This window comes from Hypomesus nipponensis, chromosome 23 (assembly GCF_054491055.1).
Source record: "Hypomesus nipponensis isolate SF chromosome 23, ASM5449105v1, whole genome shotgun sequence".
NCBI lineage: Eukaryota > Metazoa > Chordata > Actinopteri > Osmeriformes > Osmeridae > Hypomesus > Hypomesus nipponensis.
In genome coordinates, this window is record NC_140383.1 from 18712074 (window position 1) to 18731792 (window position 19719).

The 19719-nt window shown below is 43.0% G+C and overlaps 1 protein-coding gene across 3 annotated transcripts in view; it reads left to right on the forward strand.

The window, feature by feature from the left end:
- The window catches only part of osgepl1 (O-sialoglycoprotein endopeptidase-like 1), a 139926-nt gene that overhangs the window by 83910 nt on the left and 36297 nt on the right, over positions 1–19719 (forward strand). For 2 of the 3 annotated variants that reach the window (XM_084688396.1, XM_084688398.1), the window contains exon 7: positions 15639–15867. The exons of the other annotated variant lie outside the window; for it this stretch is intronic. In XM_084688396.1, the coding sequence (XP_084544522.1) occupies positions 15639–15723 (85 nt within the window). In that variant the 3' untranslated portion in view covers positions 15724–15867. Of the gene's footprint in view, positions 1–15638; positions 15868–19719 lie in introns of those variants that run through there. 3 annotated transcript variants of the gene reach the window in all.

Sequence of the window (19719 nt, forward strand, 5' to 3'; positions counted from 1 at the left end):
GTTGTTTGGGATGCGTCAGTCAACTTAGACATAGCAGGGATAGGGAGTGAAACTTGATTGGTGGTCAAAAGCACGTGACTGATGTTTGCTGCTAGTAGTCAAGACCCTCTACAATTTGGATGAAGTCCGTCAACTTAAAAACGGTCTGCACAGTTCTAGAAGACATTCAAATTATCGATAAATCTCAGTTTGTGTGCCAAACTGACAGATGCCAGCCATGTGTTGTAAGATAGTCGACTGAAGGCTATTTTTCCTTTGCGAAAACATGCAATCAGTCCACTAGGGATGAGTATTGATAAGGTTTTAACAATTCCAATTCCTTATCAATTCCTGCTTATCGATTCGATTCCTTACATTTACATTTACATTTATTCATTTAGCAGACGCTTTTATCCAAAGCGACTTCCAAGAGAGAGCTTTACAAAAGAGCATAGGTCACTGATCATAACAACGAGATAGTCCCAAACATTGCAAGCAGCCAAAACATGAAGCATACATTGTGAAAAAGCTAAACAAGTGCCAAAAGGGAAGACCCATAAGAGCATGTAGTTATACAAGTTACAAATTAAAACAACATGAACCACAAAAGTGCAGGACTGTACCTGTAAAAGAGCAATCAACAGTAAAATATTACACAGCAAGTACAAGACTTAACTTCGTTATATCTAACCTACAATAGCAACAAGTCACTCAATAAGAGTCATAGTGATCCTGGAGGAAACTAACAAGTCCAGCCAAGCATTCTTAAGTGCCGTTGTACTCCCGGAACAAGTGCGTCTTGAGCCTTTTCTTGAAGGTGGGGAGACAGTCAGTGTCCCTGATGGAGGTGGGGAGCTGGTTCCACCATTGGGGCGCCAGGCAGGAGAAGAGCTTGTGTTGGGACCGGGCAGTCTTGAGCGGTGGGACCACCAGGCGGTTGTCTGAAGAAGACCGTAGGTGACGGGTGGGGGTGTAAGGTTGCAGGAGAGACTTGATGTAGATGGGTGCAGTCCCGTTCACTGCTCGGAAGGTCAGTACCAGGGTCTTGAATCTGATACGGGCGTTGATGGGTAGCCAGTGGAGGGAGATGAGGAGCGGGGTAACATGGGAGCGTCTGGGTAGATTGTAGACCAGGCGGGCCGCTGCATTCTGAATCCTCTGAAGAGGGCGGGTTGCACATGCTGGGAGACCAGCGAGCAGCGAGTTGCAGTCGTCCAACTTGGAGAGGACCAGTGCTTGGACTAGCAGCTGGGTGGAGTGCTCAGACAGGTATCTCCTGATCTTTCGGATGTTGTAGAGGGTGAATCTACAAGACCGGGAGACTGCGGCGATGTGGGCCGTGAAGGAGAGCTCGTCATCCATTGTAACCCCAAGGTTCCTGGCAGAGGATGAGGGGGTCACCGTCGCAGATCCCAGGGTGATTGACAGGTTGTGGGAGATGGAGGGTTTTGCCGGGATGATGAGAAGTTCTGTTTTGGCGAGGTTCAGCTGGAGGTGGTGCTCGGTCATCCAGGCGGAGATGTCTGCGAGGCAGGCCTCAATCCTAGCAGAGATCCCCGGATCGGTCGGGGGGAACGACAGGTACAGCTGGGTGTCGTCAGCGTAGCAGTGGTAGGAGAAGCCATGGGAGGTGATGATTGGTCCAAGTGAGGTGGTGTACAGAGAGAAGAGGAGGGGTCCAAGGACGGAGCCCTGTGGGACACCGGTGGAGAGCTGGCGGGGGTCTGACAGTTTGCCTCCCCAGGAGACCTGGTAGGATCTTCCCGAGAGGTAGGATGAGATCCACTGGAGTGCAGTGCCAGTGATGCCCATCTCTCCAAGTCTGTAGAGCAGGATCTGGTGGTTAACCGTGTCAAACGCTGCAGAAAGGTCCAGCAGAATGATGACGGATGACCTCGAAGCCGCTCTGGCAGACTGGAGGGCAGTGGTGACTGAAAGGAGGGCAGTCTCTGTGGAGTGGCCGGTCTTGAAGCCCGATTGGTTGGGGTCAAGCAGGTTGTTCTGAGAGAGAAAGTTAGACAGTTGGTTAGATACAGCACGTTCAATTGTTTTAGAAAAGAAGGGTAGCAGTGATACCGGTCTGTAGTTCTGGAGGACGGCAGGGTTAAGGGAGGGTTTTTTGAGTAGAGGAACAACTCTGGCCTGTTTGAAGGCAGAGGGGAAGGTGCCAGAGGTAAGAGAGGAGTTTAGGACATGGAGCAGAAAAGTTATGATAGAGGGGGAGATAGTTTGAAAGAGAGGGGAGGGGACAGGGTCAAGGGGGCAGGAGGTGGGGCGATGAGAGAAAATGAGGTCAGAGAGCTCTGACTCGGACAGGGGAGAGAAAGAGTTTAGACATTTAGTTGGGTCAGTCATGAAAGGTGAGGGGGTAGGAAAGGTGGGTTTAGGGAACCGACTGCTAATGTCGGACACTTTTTCCTCAAAGAAGGAGGAGAAGTCGTCTGCTGTCAGAGTGGAGGGGGGGGGGTGGGGGAGGTGGGTTAAGAAGGGTGGAGAAGGTAGAGAAAAGTTTGTGGGGGTTAGAAGCAGAGTTAATTTTGTTAAGAAAGTAGAGGGTTTTAGCACCAGTTATGTGAGAAGAGAAGGATTTAAGGAGGGAGTGATACTTATCAAGGTCCAGACCGTCTTTGGACTTGCGCCATCTCCTCTCAGCTGCTCGAAGGGTGGACCGCTTTTCACGAATAACATCCGTAAGCCACGGGCAGGAGGGAGAAGATCGTGCAGGCCTGGTTGACAGGGGACAGAGAGAGTCAAGTGATGCAGTTAACGTGGTTAACAGGGTGTCGGTGGCAGTGTTAGTGGGGTGGGACGAGAACTCGTCAATGGGAGGGATGGAGGATGTTACAACAGAGGAGAAATGGGAGGGGGATAGGGAGCGGAGGTTGCGCCGGAAAGTTACGAGGGGAGGGGAGGTAGGAGGAGTTGGAGGGAGAGAGACAGAGAATTTGATAAAGTAGTGATCAGATATGTGCAGTGGGGTTACAGAGGTTAAGTCAGTGATACAGTTACGTGTCAGGACGAGGTCTAGCTGTTTGCCTGCCTTGTGGGTCGCCGGTGTGCTCAGCAGCGTCAAATCAAAGGCAGTCAGGAGGGACAAGAAGTCAACAGCCTGCGTTCCTTGGAGGTGGATGTTGAAGTCCCCAAGGACTATCAGGGGGGTTCCATCATCCGGGAGGACGCTGAGGAGCATGTCCAGCTCGTCCACAAAGTCAGCTAGCGGTCCTGGTGGGCGATAAAGAACAATTAAGCATGCTTTGATAGGATTAGTTATCATCACATAATGGTGTTCAAATGATTTGGCAGTAAAAGAGAGTGGCGTGGATGTGTATTTAATATGTGGGGAAAGAAGCAAACCTGTCCCACCACCCCGCCCAGTTGAGCGGGGTGAGTGAGTGAAGGAGTGGTTGACGGAGAGAGCAGCTGGAGTTGCAGTGTTCTCTGGGCGGATCCATGTCTCTGTCAGCGCAAGGGCATGAAGAGAAGCATGGAATGCAAACGCTGGGAGGAAGTCTGCCTCCTTACCAATTCTTTTATCAATTCTCCAGGCATGAAAATGGGTCAGGGGTGAAAAAGGTGAGAAGGATATTACCCCTCTAAGGGGGTCCGGGTGCATGCTCCTCCATGAGAAAAATTTAAATATTCCATATTTTAAAGCATCAATCTGATGCATTTTGAGATACTCTTTTGCCAACCTGGCAAAACTTAAGCCATGAGTCAAAAATGATTATGGCCTCCTTACTAAGTATTATGCAAGCCATTTGATGCCAGCCTGTCACTGGGTCTAACATTTACAGTATATGAGGCACAATGTGGTAAGGGCACCACAAATGGCTTAATGCATAACCCCTACAAGAGATGGTGGACATGCTGTAACTTAACTTGTCTACTCTTCCATCATGATTGACAGCCAATACAAGTACCAGCGTACTTTGAAGTCAAAATGCGTATCCGCTACACAAATTGCGTACAGGTTGGCAGGTCTGCTTATTGATAGAACAGCAGGACTGGGAGTAAAAATAGGCCTTGGACTTTGATCCAGACCGGCCCACCAGAATCGGTCCCGTATACGCCAACACAGGGAGCGCCCTGCTAATGCATGCAAATTCTGTGCCTGATGTGATGCTAGTTAGGGACTTCCATGGTTAATGCGAGCGCACGTAGCGCGAGAGCAAATTTTCTGGGCTGATTTTAGCGAAAAATAGTTTTTGGAGCTTGAAACAAACAAACATAGCCGTTTGTCCAATTTGTAAAACGTTGTCTAGTGAAGGTAATTACGTTTACGTTTATTAGCCTAGTTTTCCATCTTTATAGTGTCTCAAATTAGCTTTCGATCTATCAGTGTCACTGTTTTGTGTAGGCGGCACATATGTTCATGGAATTTTCCACCAGAGCTTTAGCTAGCTGGTTAACGTTGCGGAAAGGAGGCCATGACTCATCTGGTCCACTGGCCAGTGGAGAGAAAGCCTGTTTCAAGGGTGGCTCATTAGCCGGTTGCATAGCCTCCGGACTAGGTAGCATGGAATCGATAAAGTCTTCGGTCTCTCTGATATCTATGATGGTTCTAACTCCTAGTTCCAGTTCGGCTATTCTCCGAGTGAGTTATTCGCAGTCGTCGCAGGCCATAGTTCTACAGGGAACAAGCTTTAGCTTGCTTGCCTGTGGTCAGTCTGGGAGAGCGGCCAAACATACTTCTGTTCTCCTTGGGCTTCAGTCCCTCAAGTTGTCAGGAGGAGTTGCCAGAAATCAGGTGGCTGAGCGGTTAGGGAATCGGGCTAGTAATCTGAAGTTTGCTAGTTTGATTCCCAGCAGTGCAAAATGACGTTGTGTCCTTGGACAAGGCACTTCACCCTACTTGCCTAAAGTACAGGAAATGTCCCTGTACTTACTGTAAGTCGCTCTGGATAAGAGTGTCTGCTAAATGACTAAATGTAAGTTGTATCTTTTTGTGGTTGTAGTCGATCCACTTTGCCCCTATCAGAAGTACCTGATTCTGAGTAATATCATTAAAAACTATCCAAATGATTGAAACTTCAGAGCACTTCTCCTTGAATGCGACTGCTCTCTTCCTTTTCGACCATATAAGATCCTAAATATATAGGTAAGATATCTGATAAGAAGACAAAGGGGAACTGGTGTTTACAGTTACCATTAGGCTGTCTGGAGATGGACATCCATAAATGTTCTAAGATAGTAAAAGTTCTCCTCTTTCTTTAATCTGTTTTCTTTCATCATCCCTCCAGATGCTTTAAAATGTCAGTGTCAGTACTGATATCACATCAACTCAATGCAGCTACTGCAACTTTATCAGTCGAATGTGTATTTTTTTTATTTACACATTTGACATGCCCTGCCTCAGAAATGTTACATATGTCTGGGCATTTAACTTCTGGAAGCTTAAAATAAAGAGCTGTATTAGGGTCATAAACCTTAGCATCTTGGTTGGTACCAAGGTGAGAAGCACCGGGATGTGTGGCAAAGCCACAGATTGAGACATACAGGTGCATCTCAATGAATTAGAATATCATCAAAAAGTTGATTTATTTCAGTAATTCGATTCAAAAAGTGAAACTCCTATACCATATAGATACATTACACACAGACTGATAGATTTCAAGTTTTTTTCTAATTAAAATTTTGATGATTATAACTGACAGCTCATGAAAACCTCAGAAATCATGCAAAAGAAGCCCCAACCAAGTATTGAGTGTTGTACATGTACATACTTTTCAGTATTCCAACATTTGTGTTAAAATGATTTTTTTTAATTGGTCTTAAGTTATGTTCTAATTTTCTGAGATACTGAATTTTGGGTTTTCATTTGCTGTCAGTTATAATCATCAAAATCAAATACAAAATAAACATTTGAAATATATCAGTCTATGTGTAATGAATCTATATAATATAGGAGTTTCACTTTTTGAACCAAATTACTGAAATAAATACACTTTTTGATGATATTCAAATGTATTGAGATGCACCTGTACATTAGGGATGGGCGTGGTTAATCAAATATCCGGATATCCTAAAGTAAGTTAGTATTCAAATACTTTTTTTGAATACTTATGAGCGTAGTTTAATTAAAAAAAATGTTTTATTGAAAAACCGTCGCGTCGTGTTGTGAATTCTAATAGTTGTGACGCTAGAAAATGATGAAAACCATCAAAAAAGGTAGGCTACGTCTGTGTTCTGCTGCAAGTCTCCTTTCATTTCATTTGGCACTACAAGAAGCTTAGTGTCCTGGCTAAGCAGTACCTCGCAGCAACCTCAGGTCCTGCAGTCTTTTCTACGCCGGCCTGCTCGTAAATCAACTCCGTACTTGCCTCTCCCTTGAACATGTTTACATGCTAATTCTCCTGAATAAAAATGCGTATGGCTAATGCAGTTGTGGCTTATTTATTTTCTTACCAGTAGCCATGTAGAGCTAGCGTAATCGGCTGTTTATGTTTGCATTGTGTGGTGGCGCACCGTATCCTATAGGATTCCGGTTCCAAGTTAATATCCAAGTTAATATGCAATAGTTCTCCATGTGTGTCTTTCGTTTTTATCGAGGATAGCCTACCCAATGTGTTTAATTTAGTCCAATGTAGCCTACTTTTTATTTCACATAGCCTTATAATAGGCTAATCGCTTTTCCGCCAAATTAAGAGCCTACGTCTGAAGACACAGCGTTTTTTCAAGTTCATTGTCTTTTCGTCATGTTAATAAATTGAACTTTCATTTGTTTTCTTTATTCAACCCTCATTTAATCTAATAGTTTAACAGTCCCAATTATTGCCAGAATGTGTGGTGTGAACCACCACACATTCTTATTCTTATTCCTGTAGGATACGGTGCGCCACCACATGTGTTTACTGTATGCTTTGCGTCACGTCAGGCTAATTACATAACGGAACCACATTAACAAAATAGATATTCGAAAATAATTTCGGACACTATTCGAATGGTGAAATCAGTTAAAATCTCCATCCCTACTGTACATTCAAGTATTTTTCCAGCACCTGGCGTTCACGCTCAAGGGCCCATTTGATTGGGATAGTTTATCACACACACTGAAGTATTAACACTGACAGTTAGGGCTGCAACAAACAATTATTTAAATAATTGACTAATCTAATGATTATTAGAACGATTAGTCGACTCATCATCTATCTTTTCACTGATTAATCAGTAGGCTTTGAATGATTATTCAGCTTTTGCAATTTGTAAAAATGTAGTTATACTTATTCTAACTCTAACTTGATCTAATAAATAAAACCAGGAAATCACTTAAATATTTTCTTTGAGCCAACTTAACAGGCCAATCTCTTTTTGTCCAATTACTCACTGTTTTTCATTGAACGAAGCTCTTAATGCTGCTGCCTAATTTATGAGATTTTACATCCTAGCTTTATGTCTGTAATGCATGTCTAACTGCTGTCTGTGGACATGTTGCTGAAATACTGCATAATGCGTTTTTATCAACTGGTGTTGCTAACAGGCCATCTGTCTCCATTTGATGGTTCAGTATGTATATCATTAGACAGTCTAAATTGCTTAGTTCCAGCTGGAGCACACTCACTTCTCACCGTTTCCATCTCCTCTCGTGCCGGGATGTTTCCTTTTGAAATGTTCTAGCATGCACGTTGTGCTCACATGGAAAGTAAGTTCCGCCTTGCACGCATTACAGATGACAGTATTTGTAGTGATGCGACTTGTTCTGCCCCCTTTGCACGCTAACATTTTAGCCCGTTTTCTTCTAATGGATAGCATATGGAAGGGCTGCAATTAGTCTAGCGCTACAACACCAAACTGGTCAAATCACGTTATTGCAGGCACTTAAAATAGGTCCTATGAGATCAAACTGAAATATTTGTTGATTTTTTTATTGTCGACATTGTCAATAATGTTGACTAATTGTTGCAACCCTACTGCCAGTGACAGACCTGAAGACTCCCGTCACACACGGCATACCTCAACATTTCTGTCTGTTCCTCTCGGCTGGTGCATTTTTTTCCATTAATAGATTTTCAGACTGCTCTTGTGTGCCCTCTTGTGTGGGCTTTTTAGTGTTCGACCAGAGGGAACACTGATGGGTATCACACTTACGATTAAATTGCTCACAGTTGACAGAAACATCAGTATCTGGACAATTTCTAGTGGCAATTAATTATTCATATACTCATGCCTAATACATTTGTTCTCAAAGATGGCTATATGTTTTCCTCATGTATTTTGTGGTGTGTTGGCTTTTGACAGTTTACAACCCCAATTCCAAAAAAGTTGGGACAAAAACATCAAATGTTTAAACTGATGAAACGTACTATTTTACGTATTAAACGTACTACTAAGGAAGAAATAAGGTAATTTAGAATTTGATGGCAGCAACATGTCTCAAAAAAGTTGGGATGAGGCCATGTTTACCACTGTGTAGCATTCCCTCTTCTTTTAACAACAGTCTGTATATGTTTGGGTACTGAGGATACCAGTTTCTGGAGTTGTGGGAGAGGAATGTTGTCCCTTTTGTGTCTGATACAGGATTCTTGCCGCTCAATGGTCCTGGGTCTTCTTTGTCATATTTTTTGTTACATGATCTACCAAAAGTTTTTAACTGGTGAAAGGTCTGGAATGCAGGCAGGCCAGTTCAGCACCCGGACTCTTCTATTACAAAACCATGCAGTTGTAACAGATGCAGGGTGTGGTTTAACATTGTCTTCCTGAAATATGCAAGGCCTTCCCTGAAAAAGATAGTGCCTGGATGCAAGTAAATGTTGCTCTAAACCCTGTATATACCTTTCAGCTTTAACAAAGATTTCTCCAGATTCTCTTATTATATTACTCTTATATTACGTACTGTAGATGAGATATTCAGTCTTCACAATTTTACATTGAACATTATTCTGAAATGCTTCCACAATACGTAGATGCAGGTTTTCGCAGATTGGTGAACCTCTGCCCATCTTTACTTCTGAAAGACTCTGCCTCCAAGATACTCTTTACATACCCAATCATGTAACTGACCTGTTTGCAATTAACCTACTTAGTTGCAAATGTTAGTTGCATAAAATGGAACATTTACTAAGTTTAAACATTTGATACGTTTTCAATGATCTATTGTGAATGACATATGAGTTTCTGAGATTTGAAAATCATTGCATTCTGTTCATATTTACGTTTTGCACAGCATCACAACTTTTTGGTAATTAGGGTTGTAGAAAAAAGCAGAAAACACACTGCTCATATTTGCTCTGGATGTTGTAGGGCTGTCTTGGTTGACACGACTCTGCAACATTGCGTGGACATCGGGGACAGTACCTCTGGACTGGCAGACCAGGGTGGTGGTTCCCCTCTTTAAAAAGGGGGACCAGAGGGTGTGCTCCAACTTTAGGGGGATGACACTCCTCAGCCTCCTTGGGAAAGTTTATTCAGGGGTCCTGGAGAGGGGGGTCTGTCGGATTGTCGAACCTCGGATTCAGGAGGAGCAATGTGGTTTTTGTCCTGGCCGTGGAACAGTGGACCAGCTCTATACCCTCCGCAGAGTCCTGGAGGGTACATGGGAGTTCGCCCAACCAGTCTACACATGTTTTGTGGATTTGGAAAAGGCATTCGACCGTGTCCCTTGGGGGCTCAAGTGGGGGGTGCTCCAAGAGGACGGGGTATCGGATTCCCTGATCGGGGCTGTCCGGTCCCTGTACGACCAGTGCCAGAGTTTGGTCCGCATTTCCGGTAGTAAGTCGAATATGTTCCCGGTGAGCAGGGCCGGCCCAAGCCTTTATGGGGCCTTAAGCAGAATTTATTTGGGGGCCCCTCATTTATTCGATAAAACGTAAATTTATTACGCATTGTTCATTTGTGGTGCGCCGTTTATTCGAGGGCGACGTTTAATCAAAGAAATACAGTATTGTAGGCTAGCTGCGCTAGCATGCTAACGTGTTAGTTCACTACATTAAATGTTCTAAGATAGTTTGAACAGTATGGTCTTCTAAATCACTGATTTAGCAACGAGCAAATGTCAATTTTAGTTAGACTAGCGAACAGTGAACAGCTAGATAGCGAAAACAACTAGACTACCTACCACAGCCTGTTAACTAGTTTAGCTTGCTAACGCAAGAGCACCTGCTTCTCCAGTTCTTTCTAGACAGGCGTTAGCAATAGGCTAGACTGCTATTCGTTTTCTGGCTATTTTTTCGTTAGCTTCCCTTTCCGACTATGCTGAGCTAACAGCTAGTCTAGCTAGCTAGAGTAATTTGCTAAGTAAGGTATGTTGATATAATATTTGAAACGTATTTAACAGTGGACCCCTAGTGCAACAAGAGAATGTTCATTAAAATGATATGCTGCTATTAGGTATTTCAGGACCGGCTACCCCTACCGGGGTACGAAGTTTATAACACAATGTTCATGTTTGGTGCGGCATTTAAACGAGAGCAGCTTTTAATTGAAGAAACACTGTACATTAAACTGTCATTTCATGTGCTCTTGGAGGCCCTCTGGTTGCCACGGGGGCCCTAAGCAGCCGCTTAGTTCGCTTATGCCTTGGGCCGGCCCTGCCGGTGAGGGTTGGACTCTGCCAGGGCTGCCCTCTGTCCCCGATTCTGTTCATTACTTATACGGATAGAATTTCTAGGTGCAGCCAGGGCGTTGAGGGGGGCCGGTTTGGTGACCTCAGGATCGGGTCGCTGCTTTTTGCAGATGATGTGGTCCTGTTGGCTTCATCGGGCCGCAACCTTCAGCTCTCACTAGAGCGGTTCGCAACCGAATAAGCGGCTGGGATGCAAATCAGCACCTCCAAATCTAAGGCCATGGTTATCGACCGGAAAAGGGTGGAGTGCAATCTCCGGGTCGGGGAGGAGATCTTGACCCAAGCAGAGGAGTTCAAGTATCGCGGGGTCTTGTTTACGAGTGAGGGATGAACGGAGCGCGAGATCGACAGGGGGATCGGTGCGGCGTCCCCAGTGATGCGGGCTCTGCATCGGTCCGTCGTGGTGAAGAAGGAGCTGAGTCGAAAGGCGAAGCTCTCTATTTACCAGTCGATCTACGTTCCTACCCTCACCTATGGTCACAAACTATGCTATACTATATACTATACTAAGAACGAGATTGCAAATACAAGCGGCTGAAATGAGCTTTCTCCGCAGGGTGTCCGGGCTCTCTCTTAGAGATAGGATGAGAAGCTCGGTCATCTGGGAGGGGCTCAGAGTAGAACTGATGCCCCTCCGCGTCGAGAGGAGCCAGCTAAAGTGGCTTGGGCATCTGATCAGGAAACCTCCTGCATGCCTCCCTGGTAAGGTGTTCTGGGCACGTCCCACTGGAAAGAGGCCCTGGGGAAGACCCAGGACACGCTGGAGGGACTATGTCTCTCGGCTGGCCTGGGAACGCCTCGGGGTCCCCCAGGAAGAGCTGGTGGAAGTGGCCGGGGAGAGGGAAGTCTGGGTCTCCGTGCTAAGGTTGCTGCCCCCACGGCCCGACCCCCGGATAAGCGGCAGATGACGACGACAAGACAAGCTGACATGCCAAACTATTCAGTCTCATTATTTAAAGGGAGAACATTTTGGACCTTTCCTGGGGAACGGGGATGAATTCAGACACCAACCATACTGACCCCTAGCGCAGAGCATGCATATAGACTGGATTATTTATACTTGTATCTTGCAGACAGACCTGCATAAAAGGTTTAATGATGCAGTTTGCAAATTAACGATGAATGGTCTCCGTATCCATAAAAAAAAGATTTTGAATTGAAAAAATTTATAGGCTCAAACCTTTTTTTGCACAGCCACCAGAATGTTTGACCAGAAAGAAACTTTGTGCATGAGCTATGCTCCATGTTTCACTCCACTTCAGTTCAATTTTCTCCTCCCAAAAGGACAAAAAACTGTTCAAAACTGTTTTGAATTGTGTTTTATGCATACACAGGGTTTTTCCTGGGTCAAAATGGGTCTTCAGTGCTCCCCCCCCCAAAGATTCAATGTATTTATTCCCAGGTGTTTTAGCAATAAAGCAATAAAGTTAGGCTACTTAAAGACACCTTACACTCAAAGTATGTTCTTAATGGCATAAATGCTGCCAATTAATAATTGACGTAACAACTTATTGTAAATGGTCAGTAGCCTAGCCTATTGTTTAAGGTAGGCCACTCTGAACCATGTACACTGCCTGCTTCATTTGATTCATTCAAATGAATGGCCGTTAACAGGCTTCTGCATAATTAGATAACGACCCATTCATTTGAATCAGGTGTGTTGGAGCAGGGAAACATCTAAAACGCACAGGACAGGGGGTCCCTGAGGACCAGGGTTGAAGACCTCTGACTTAAAGTCAGGGTAGGAAAGTTGCGCAAAGCTAGCTATTTTAGCTTATTTTTTACACGACTCAAACCAAAATATCCCACCTCCTCCCTTCAAAGCCACTCTCACAAAACTATAGTAACGAGCATTGAGTGGAGGGGCAGAGTGTGCGCAGGTGGTAGGTAGACTGACAGGTAGCCTGTCCAATCAATAGTCAGGGTACCCCTTAATGATTGGTCTTGTTTATCACAGTATTGCGATGCCCACATATGTCGGAATGATTTCATATTACCGTCAAACTTTTAGATATATTGGTTGCTATCAAGACGTAAGGTTACTTTTGGCAAATATGACAAAAAGCTTCTCAACAACATTGCCTACCCTGCCTTTAAGGGGTGAAACATTTACATGTTAACACTGTATTTTCTGGTCAAACGTCTTAAGACACTCAAACTGGTCGTGTTAACAGTATTTCATCTTTTTTTTATTGACAAAAGACATATCCAAAGACCCAGTCAAATTCTGAACAATTTGTTCATTTCAAAGATCCTAGTCTAGCCTGACGTTGTCATACTCATAATTCAAGTCAGAATATGAGTCTGTAATCTTTGTTTTGCTGTGAGTATGGGGCGTGTTTCAACCGAACTCGTAAAACAAATGCCTCTTCGCTCAATTGGATAGACCTACAACCAATCAGAGCAACGTAATATGTTGTTTGTTGAAAACTAATTCAACCCAAGCGCTCTTTGGTGACGTGGTTGATTATGTTACTGTCGATCATCTGTCCATCATCGGATAAAGCTCGCCCTGACAATTTCATTTGTACTGAGGAGTGAGTTCAACCAATTACACTCAGTTAAAATTGCACAGTTAAAGCTGCAATAGGTAACATTCTAAAATACATTTTAACATGAGAAAGAGCATCCCCTAATTTGTCAGCATTATGCCAACCTTTGCCAAAGGCGATTGGTAGAGCAGGATTGCGGGAACAAAATGGGCTAAAATAGTAGCCGGTCGAAAATTTAGAAATTCAAAATTGACATTCCATTGGCACTGAGCTGTCTGTGTTGCTTAATTGAGCAATAAGGTACGAGAGGCAGTACTTTATTGTCAATAAAGTACGTATTCCAGGGTTTTGTTCCGCCCGGCGCGCAGCGGCAAACCCTGGAACACGTACTTCATTGACGATAAAGTACTGCCTCTCGTACATTATTGCTTTTACAATACGGTTACCAGCGAAATCATGAATAGTAAATAAATACAAAGCTGCCTTTCAGCACAAAATCGTTATAGCCAACAAACGTTGCATATCGCATTTCAGTAGCCGAGAGAAAATAGTCCCGTACGTGTGGCTGTTATGCAACGGATAAACAGCATTGTGAACTTCAGGTTTGTTGAGAATAACTTTTAGCCTAGCTAGATCTCGCACCATCTCATTCATTCACATTGCTCATTTTATAAAAGTTGCCTTTAAAAACAACAATGACAATGGGACACTTTCAATAAAATACTATTTAATTAAAATATTAGGCCTAAACATTCCAAATCAATCATAAATGTTTCGTAGGCACTGGGTATATGCTAGCTAGCTACATATGCTGTTAACTAGTTACAAGTGACTTGGGACTCAATAGACTAACATTAGGCTGTTGTTAAGGTTAGCGTATGTTGATTTCTCCATTAATTGTGCATCCGTGGAAAACATTGTTTTAAGAAGCCAAGACCAGGTCATGTAATTGCGTGCCTACGGAGCTAAAATTAAATAAGTGGATATCTAGTCAACAACTAATGGCTAGCTAGTCAACAACTAATGGCAACTAGTGAACTCGTAACTAGCTAGCTAACTAGACCTGAGCTTCCGTACAACTTTTCAGTAGCTACACCTGCTAGTTAGCACTGATAGCACGGGACAGTGCAATATTATTGCTAAAAAATTAACCGAATGTTAATAGTCTAGCTTGCTCACCAATAAACTGCTGAACACGAGTACTTGTAGACAGTCTTTTTCGTCGGCAACCTTTTAGTTATTTTGAGTGCGCACTAATATGGAACTCTCCCCTTTAAGATAATTGTAAAAAGGCGTACAGTACTTTATTGCTCAATAATGCACACCCCGGAACTCCCTCTCAACCAATCAAAATACTTGATTTCATCCACCCGTATTATAACAACTCTTATGCCTGGGAGACACTGGCTGCGAAGCGCCCCAAAGCACCACGATCAGTTACGAATGGCGCAAGGCAGTTCAAACTAGACGCGCATTTCTGCGCCAGTCACCAAGCCTTTCACCTTCTCTGAGCTTTCCCTTTTCATGTTGAAAGCTGACGTAAACATTGCATATGCTTCATTTAGACAACTTGCTGCTTCAACAGACATCTCAACAGCATCCCTACATAATGTGGCAACATTTGTCTTTTTAGCCTTAGGCCGAATCCCAATAGTCCCCCTTACCCCTTACCTATAGCACTTAGTTTACCCCAAGCCCTTGGCCCTCGAAACTGAGGGGTAAGGGCTACATATCCCTAAGAAATGGGACGCCACTTGGGTACAGGTACATCATCTAGCACGTATCGATATCTCCAAAGCAAGTAGTGTTATGCACTGATATTAAACGAAATTCGCTGCTGATGGAGTTTACTTAAAACTGTAGACATGCTAGTAAAAGAAATGCGGGACAGTTGTGCAATTCAGCACTGTACAATGGTTGCAAATATATATGTTCAGGACAGTGTATAACACAAAACAAGACTGTCCAAAAATTTTTATCAATTAATTAAGCCAAAAATATTACATTTATCAGACTCTGGATGATCTGGCCGCCATTGTTACCGGTGGCGCAGTATTCAAATAGCCCTAGGTTTCAAGTAAGCTACCTATCTTACTTGGTTTTAATGGGTGTATACCCCTTCGTCTTAGCCCTACCCCTAGCTCAAAAAGAGTATTGGGACACCACTAGCTCTCATGGGAACACGCAAAACTAAGGGGAAGGTTAAGGGGGGAGTATTGGGATTCGGCCTTAAAGGCTAGTCTTTGTAAAATAGGCAACTATGGTCATGCAACTCCATGTAGGGCTATGTGTGAAAATGTGCGTCTAGTGTGAACAGCCTTGCGCCATTTGTGGCCAGTTGTGTGTCTCAGACGTTATGGGGCATTCACACGACAGGGGCGCAACGAGCAGCGCGACACGGACCGTTGGATTCAAGCTTTAAAGGGTGTGCAATGTTTTTGGGACATGTTCAACCAGTCAACAAAACACATGATCATTGCATCGATTCGCTGTTGGTGTGAATGGCCCAGGGCTGCACTAGCTGACACAACATGTTTATAAGGGAAACAAATATATATATGGGATAAAAAAAAACATATTGTACCTTTAATACAGTGTTTTTGTTGTAGGGCACGTTTGGGTGTGGACATATCAGCTGAAGTCAAGGAGGCAGCGATCAGACTACCATCTTTGAAGTTGAAAATTGTGGACTGATTTTCAAAAACTGAAATTAGTGTTGCAAGACTTGGAAAAGTAAGTTTATTATGCTGTCTCTACTTTTGTGCCAACAAAACATGGCTCAGTACCCTGGTGTAAATACAATTGTCTGCTTTTAATTAAATAAAAAAGTTAACTATTGCTTATAGTTGTTTTTTTTTTCGAATAACCTTAGATGTTTGAATATTAAAAAATTTGTTGTATCACTATTATACATATTAATTGCAGGAGTCTGTGTGTGTGTACAAATTAGTTGTTTCCCATGATCAGAGAAAGAACCGTGCCCATATATATCCCAACAGAGTGCAGTGCCGGAATTGACGTTGTTTGGATCACCATTTTGATATCAAATAATAAAAAATTATGATCTGCCTCTTGGCTTGATCTCTTCGGGTCACAGCCCCTTCCCTATTGTATTTGTTTGTTTCAGAAATTCCTCTGGTGTATTATTATTCTAGTTATATGGGCCCCTAGACCAGTAATGTAAAAGTTGAGAAATTTGGCATGTTGAAACTGCACCACATTCGTAACCACCATACCAAACATGGTTCACGTGAGACGATAGCTGGCGTTACAGGCCACGCCCCAATTAATAAATTTTCAAAGTGATGCCACTTGCAGCCCTTAAGTCCCAAAATTCTGAAATTTAGTACATGCCTTATTTCTCATGAGGAACAAAAAAGCCTCAAGAACCTATAATGGATGGCATTTTGTATATTTCTGTACAATAATGATTTGTCCAAAACTACACAAATCTCCTCATGAACCGTAGCCCCGATTGACTTGATTCTGGGTCCTATGGGCCCTATCTTGCACCCAGCGCAATTGACTTAGTCAACGACGCAAGTGTCATTCCTAGTTTGCACTCGACGCAAAGCCGACGTTTCCCTCCACAGACGCACGTCGAAATGACTTTGCGCTCCCGTGGGCGGTTCAGCGAAAAAGGAGACGTGTTCCTGGTGCTATTTTGCAGTTTCCGAAAAACAATTCCGCCACTGACCAGGAAAAACGTGGTTTAAAGTCAATGGCGTAATATTCAGATGCTATTTTAAGGGCGCAAGCTTGGTCCGTGCACACTGCTGGCGGGGCCAGGGTCTTCTTTCTGCGAAGCTCAGTTACTTTGTTTTGGTTTATGGCGTGTTACATTTCTTCAATGATTATAAAAAGATTTTCATAAGAAATTTCTATGTATGTGAACTTCATTTGTAACAACGGTGGCAATTTCCTCCCATGACTGTTTATCCGAAGCTAATTTGGTTAGGTTTCTTCTCCCATGCCGATCAGAATCAGAATTCGGTTTATTTGCCATGAAGCTTATGTTACACAAATACGCGATTTGCTGTGGTAGGAAGGTGCAAACAATAAACATATGCTGGTATAAATTAAGTACATTACTTAAACTAATTCTAAGAACTAAACAATTTTTAAATATAACAATTTAAAAAAATATATTATCATGTAAAAATAAGAATAATAATTTGAATGAGTAGCATGAGTGGGCAATTTAGTGCAATGAGAAAACTGCTCTGCCTTTCTCATACAATGTCACTTCTCTATATTTTACGGCCCTGACGACAACGTCGATCTCCTCGGCTGTGAACCGCTGGCGTGCGCCTGGCAAATCCGCCGTTAATAGCAATTCGCTATGGAACAAGCGCTGCTCTTAAAGGGAATGTGAGATGATGCTCTGATTGGTTTATTGCACGTTACGCCCAAACCACACCCATTGGTAATGTAGCTACTTCAGACCAACCCTTTTTAGATTTGCGCCAGGCGCAAAGTAATTTATCCCGCCGGCAAAATAACAACCAAGCTGAAGTCACGCCCACAAAGTTACTTGCGCTTTGCGTTTTGATACTTACGTTTCAGATCGTCAAAATAGGGGGGTATGTGTGTAGGATACATGTCTTTCTATAGGATGATAAGAAATAAGGAATATATTTCAGAATTGCCAAATTAGTAACATTTACTTGTTACACCTGTTGCACATATTTCATGTGTCCATAAATAGGTGCCACATTGACCTAGGGACTTGATCTGTTCCACAAGAGAAATACACTACAAAATGTTACCATGTGCAAAGGCAACTTCATATCTCCAAAAATGATTACATTAATGGAAATTGAATTAATAGCTAACGCTAAAATAATGCTTTACACATCTACCTGTCAAAAACGGATACTCTGATTCAATCACAAGTAAATATAGAGACTCTTGACTATGTTTAGTACATAAATATAAGAAATAGTTGAATGTAAAATGAAAAGTAAATTTATGGTGAATATTTTAAATATGCATGCTTGACTAATTGCTAGGGCTTCTTCCAATGAACTGTATCCCTTGCTCCACAGCGCGCATGCTCCAAATTCTCACAGATCAGGGCTGCAAATGAACTTTTTTTACTAGGAGCACAGTAGCCCCTGACTGAAAATTTTAGGAGCGCAAGCAGAAAATGTAGGGGCACACCTTTTATTGACCTGCAATGCATTTATTAATGTAACTAGAGAGGGTACAATTCAGTGGCAATTTTAGACCTGATACTGGTAGTTCATGAAGAAAGGGACATCCTTAGTTTTTTCATTAATTCAATATTTTGTGTAATAATACATAAATGTATTAATTGTTATCCAGTGAAATTTCTGATTTATATTAGCAAGGGGGTTTAGAACTTTTGCAAGGCACTGTATTCATGTCACATTCTCATTGGGGTCACTAATAGCCTGACGTTGTCATACTCATAATTCTAGTCAGAATATGAGTCTGAGAACTCTCCGTTGGGCTTTGACTACGGGGCGTGTTTCAAACGAGCCTGGTAAACAAATGCCTCTTTGCTCAAGTGGATAGACCTACAACCAATCAGAGCAACGTAATATGTTGTTTGTTCAAAACAAATTCAATTTAAGCACTCTTTTGTGACGTGGGTGATTACGTTACTGTTGATCATCTGTCCATCGTCGTATAAAGCCCGCCCTGGCAATTTCATTGGTACGCCCAGATTCTGGTTTTCTGTAGTTGTTCCCCAATACGAGACCCTCCAGACCCAACTTCCCGACCAAATTTTTTTGTGGGCGGGGAGAAGTTGGGCTGGCAGCCAGGCTAGGTCTCTGAAGGTCTGATCCTAGAATCGCTCAGGTACTGGGGAAATTGAGGGGTGGGCCTGCGTCGGTTGCAGATGGGTCTGTTTTTTACTGACATTTTTACAACTGATATACAGCGACGCACCACATAAGCTTGAGTTTAAATACATTATTTAATGTGACAATACGTACTGTACATGCAAGTCTTCGCTAAATGACTTAAATGTATGATGCACTTTTCGATCAGTTCTCCGACACCACGACAAGATACATGCCGAGTACAACAGCGCAAACACAGGCAGGGATACAGTAGCAACGCTAGTGCTAAATTAGTAATTAGTTGCTCGGCTCCATGACGCAGGGTAAGATGGGCTCGTAAAACTGCTCACCAAAAGAACGAAGGGAAACCCACTTGTCTGGCAGATTAAGACATGTTCGTAGGAACCTAGTGAAAAATAGCCTAAACTTTCCTTGAGTTTTAGCTATGGTACTAATGCTGAGGGCTTGTTGATATCGCTGTCTTACTAGAACGTCGTATCTATGCAGGGTTACCAGGTCAGTGTGACAAAACCAGCCCAATGGCCAATAAAACCAGGCCAATATCAGAACTCAAAATATGCCCCTACCAAACCATATACACTGCTTTTATAGTCCAACAGCATTGATATCATTGCCCAATCTATTGTAATATCTACAAAGCAACACCAACTGTTGAGTATGCCAGCATTAAAACCAGTTTTCAGGAGATTTGTTCAGGAGACTGAGAGCATTAGGCACGTGTGCACACGCACAGTGCGTGTGTATGTGGGCGTGCCCCATGTCCATGTGTGTATGTGCTGTCAGTTTGGTAGGATTTGAGCATAAATAAATTATTTTATTTAAAGTAAAAACCACGGACCTGGCAACACTGTATCTA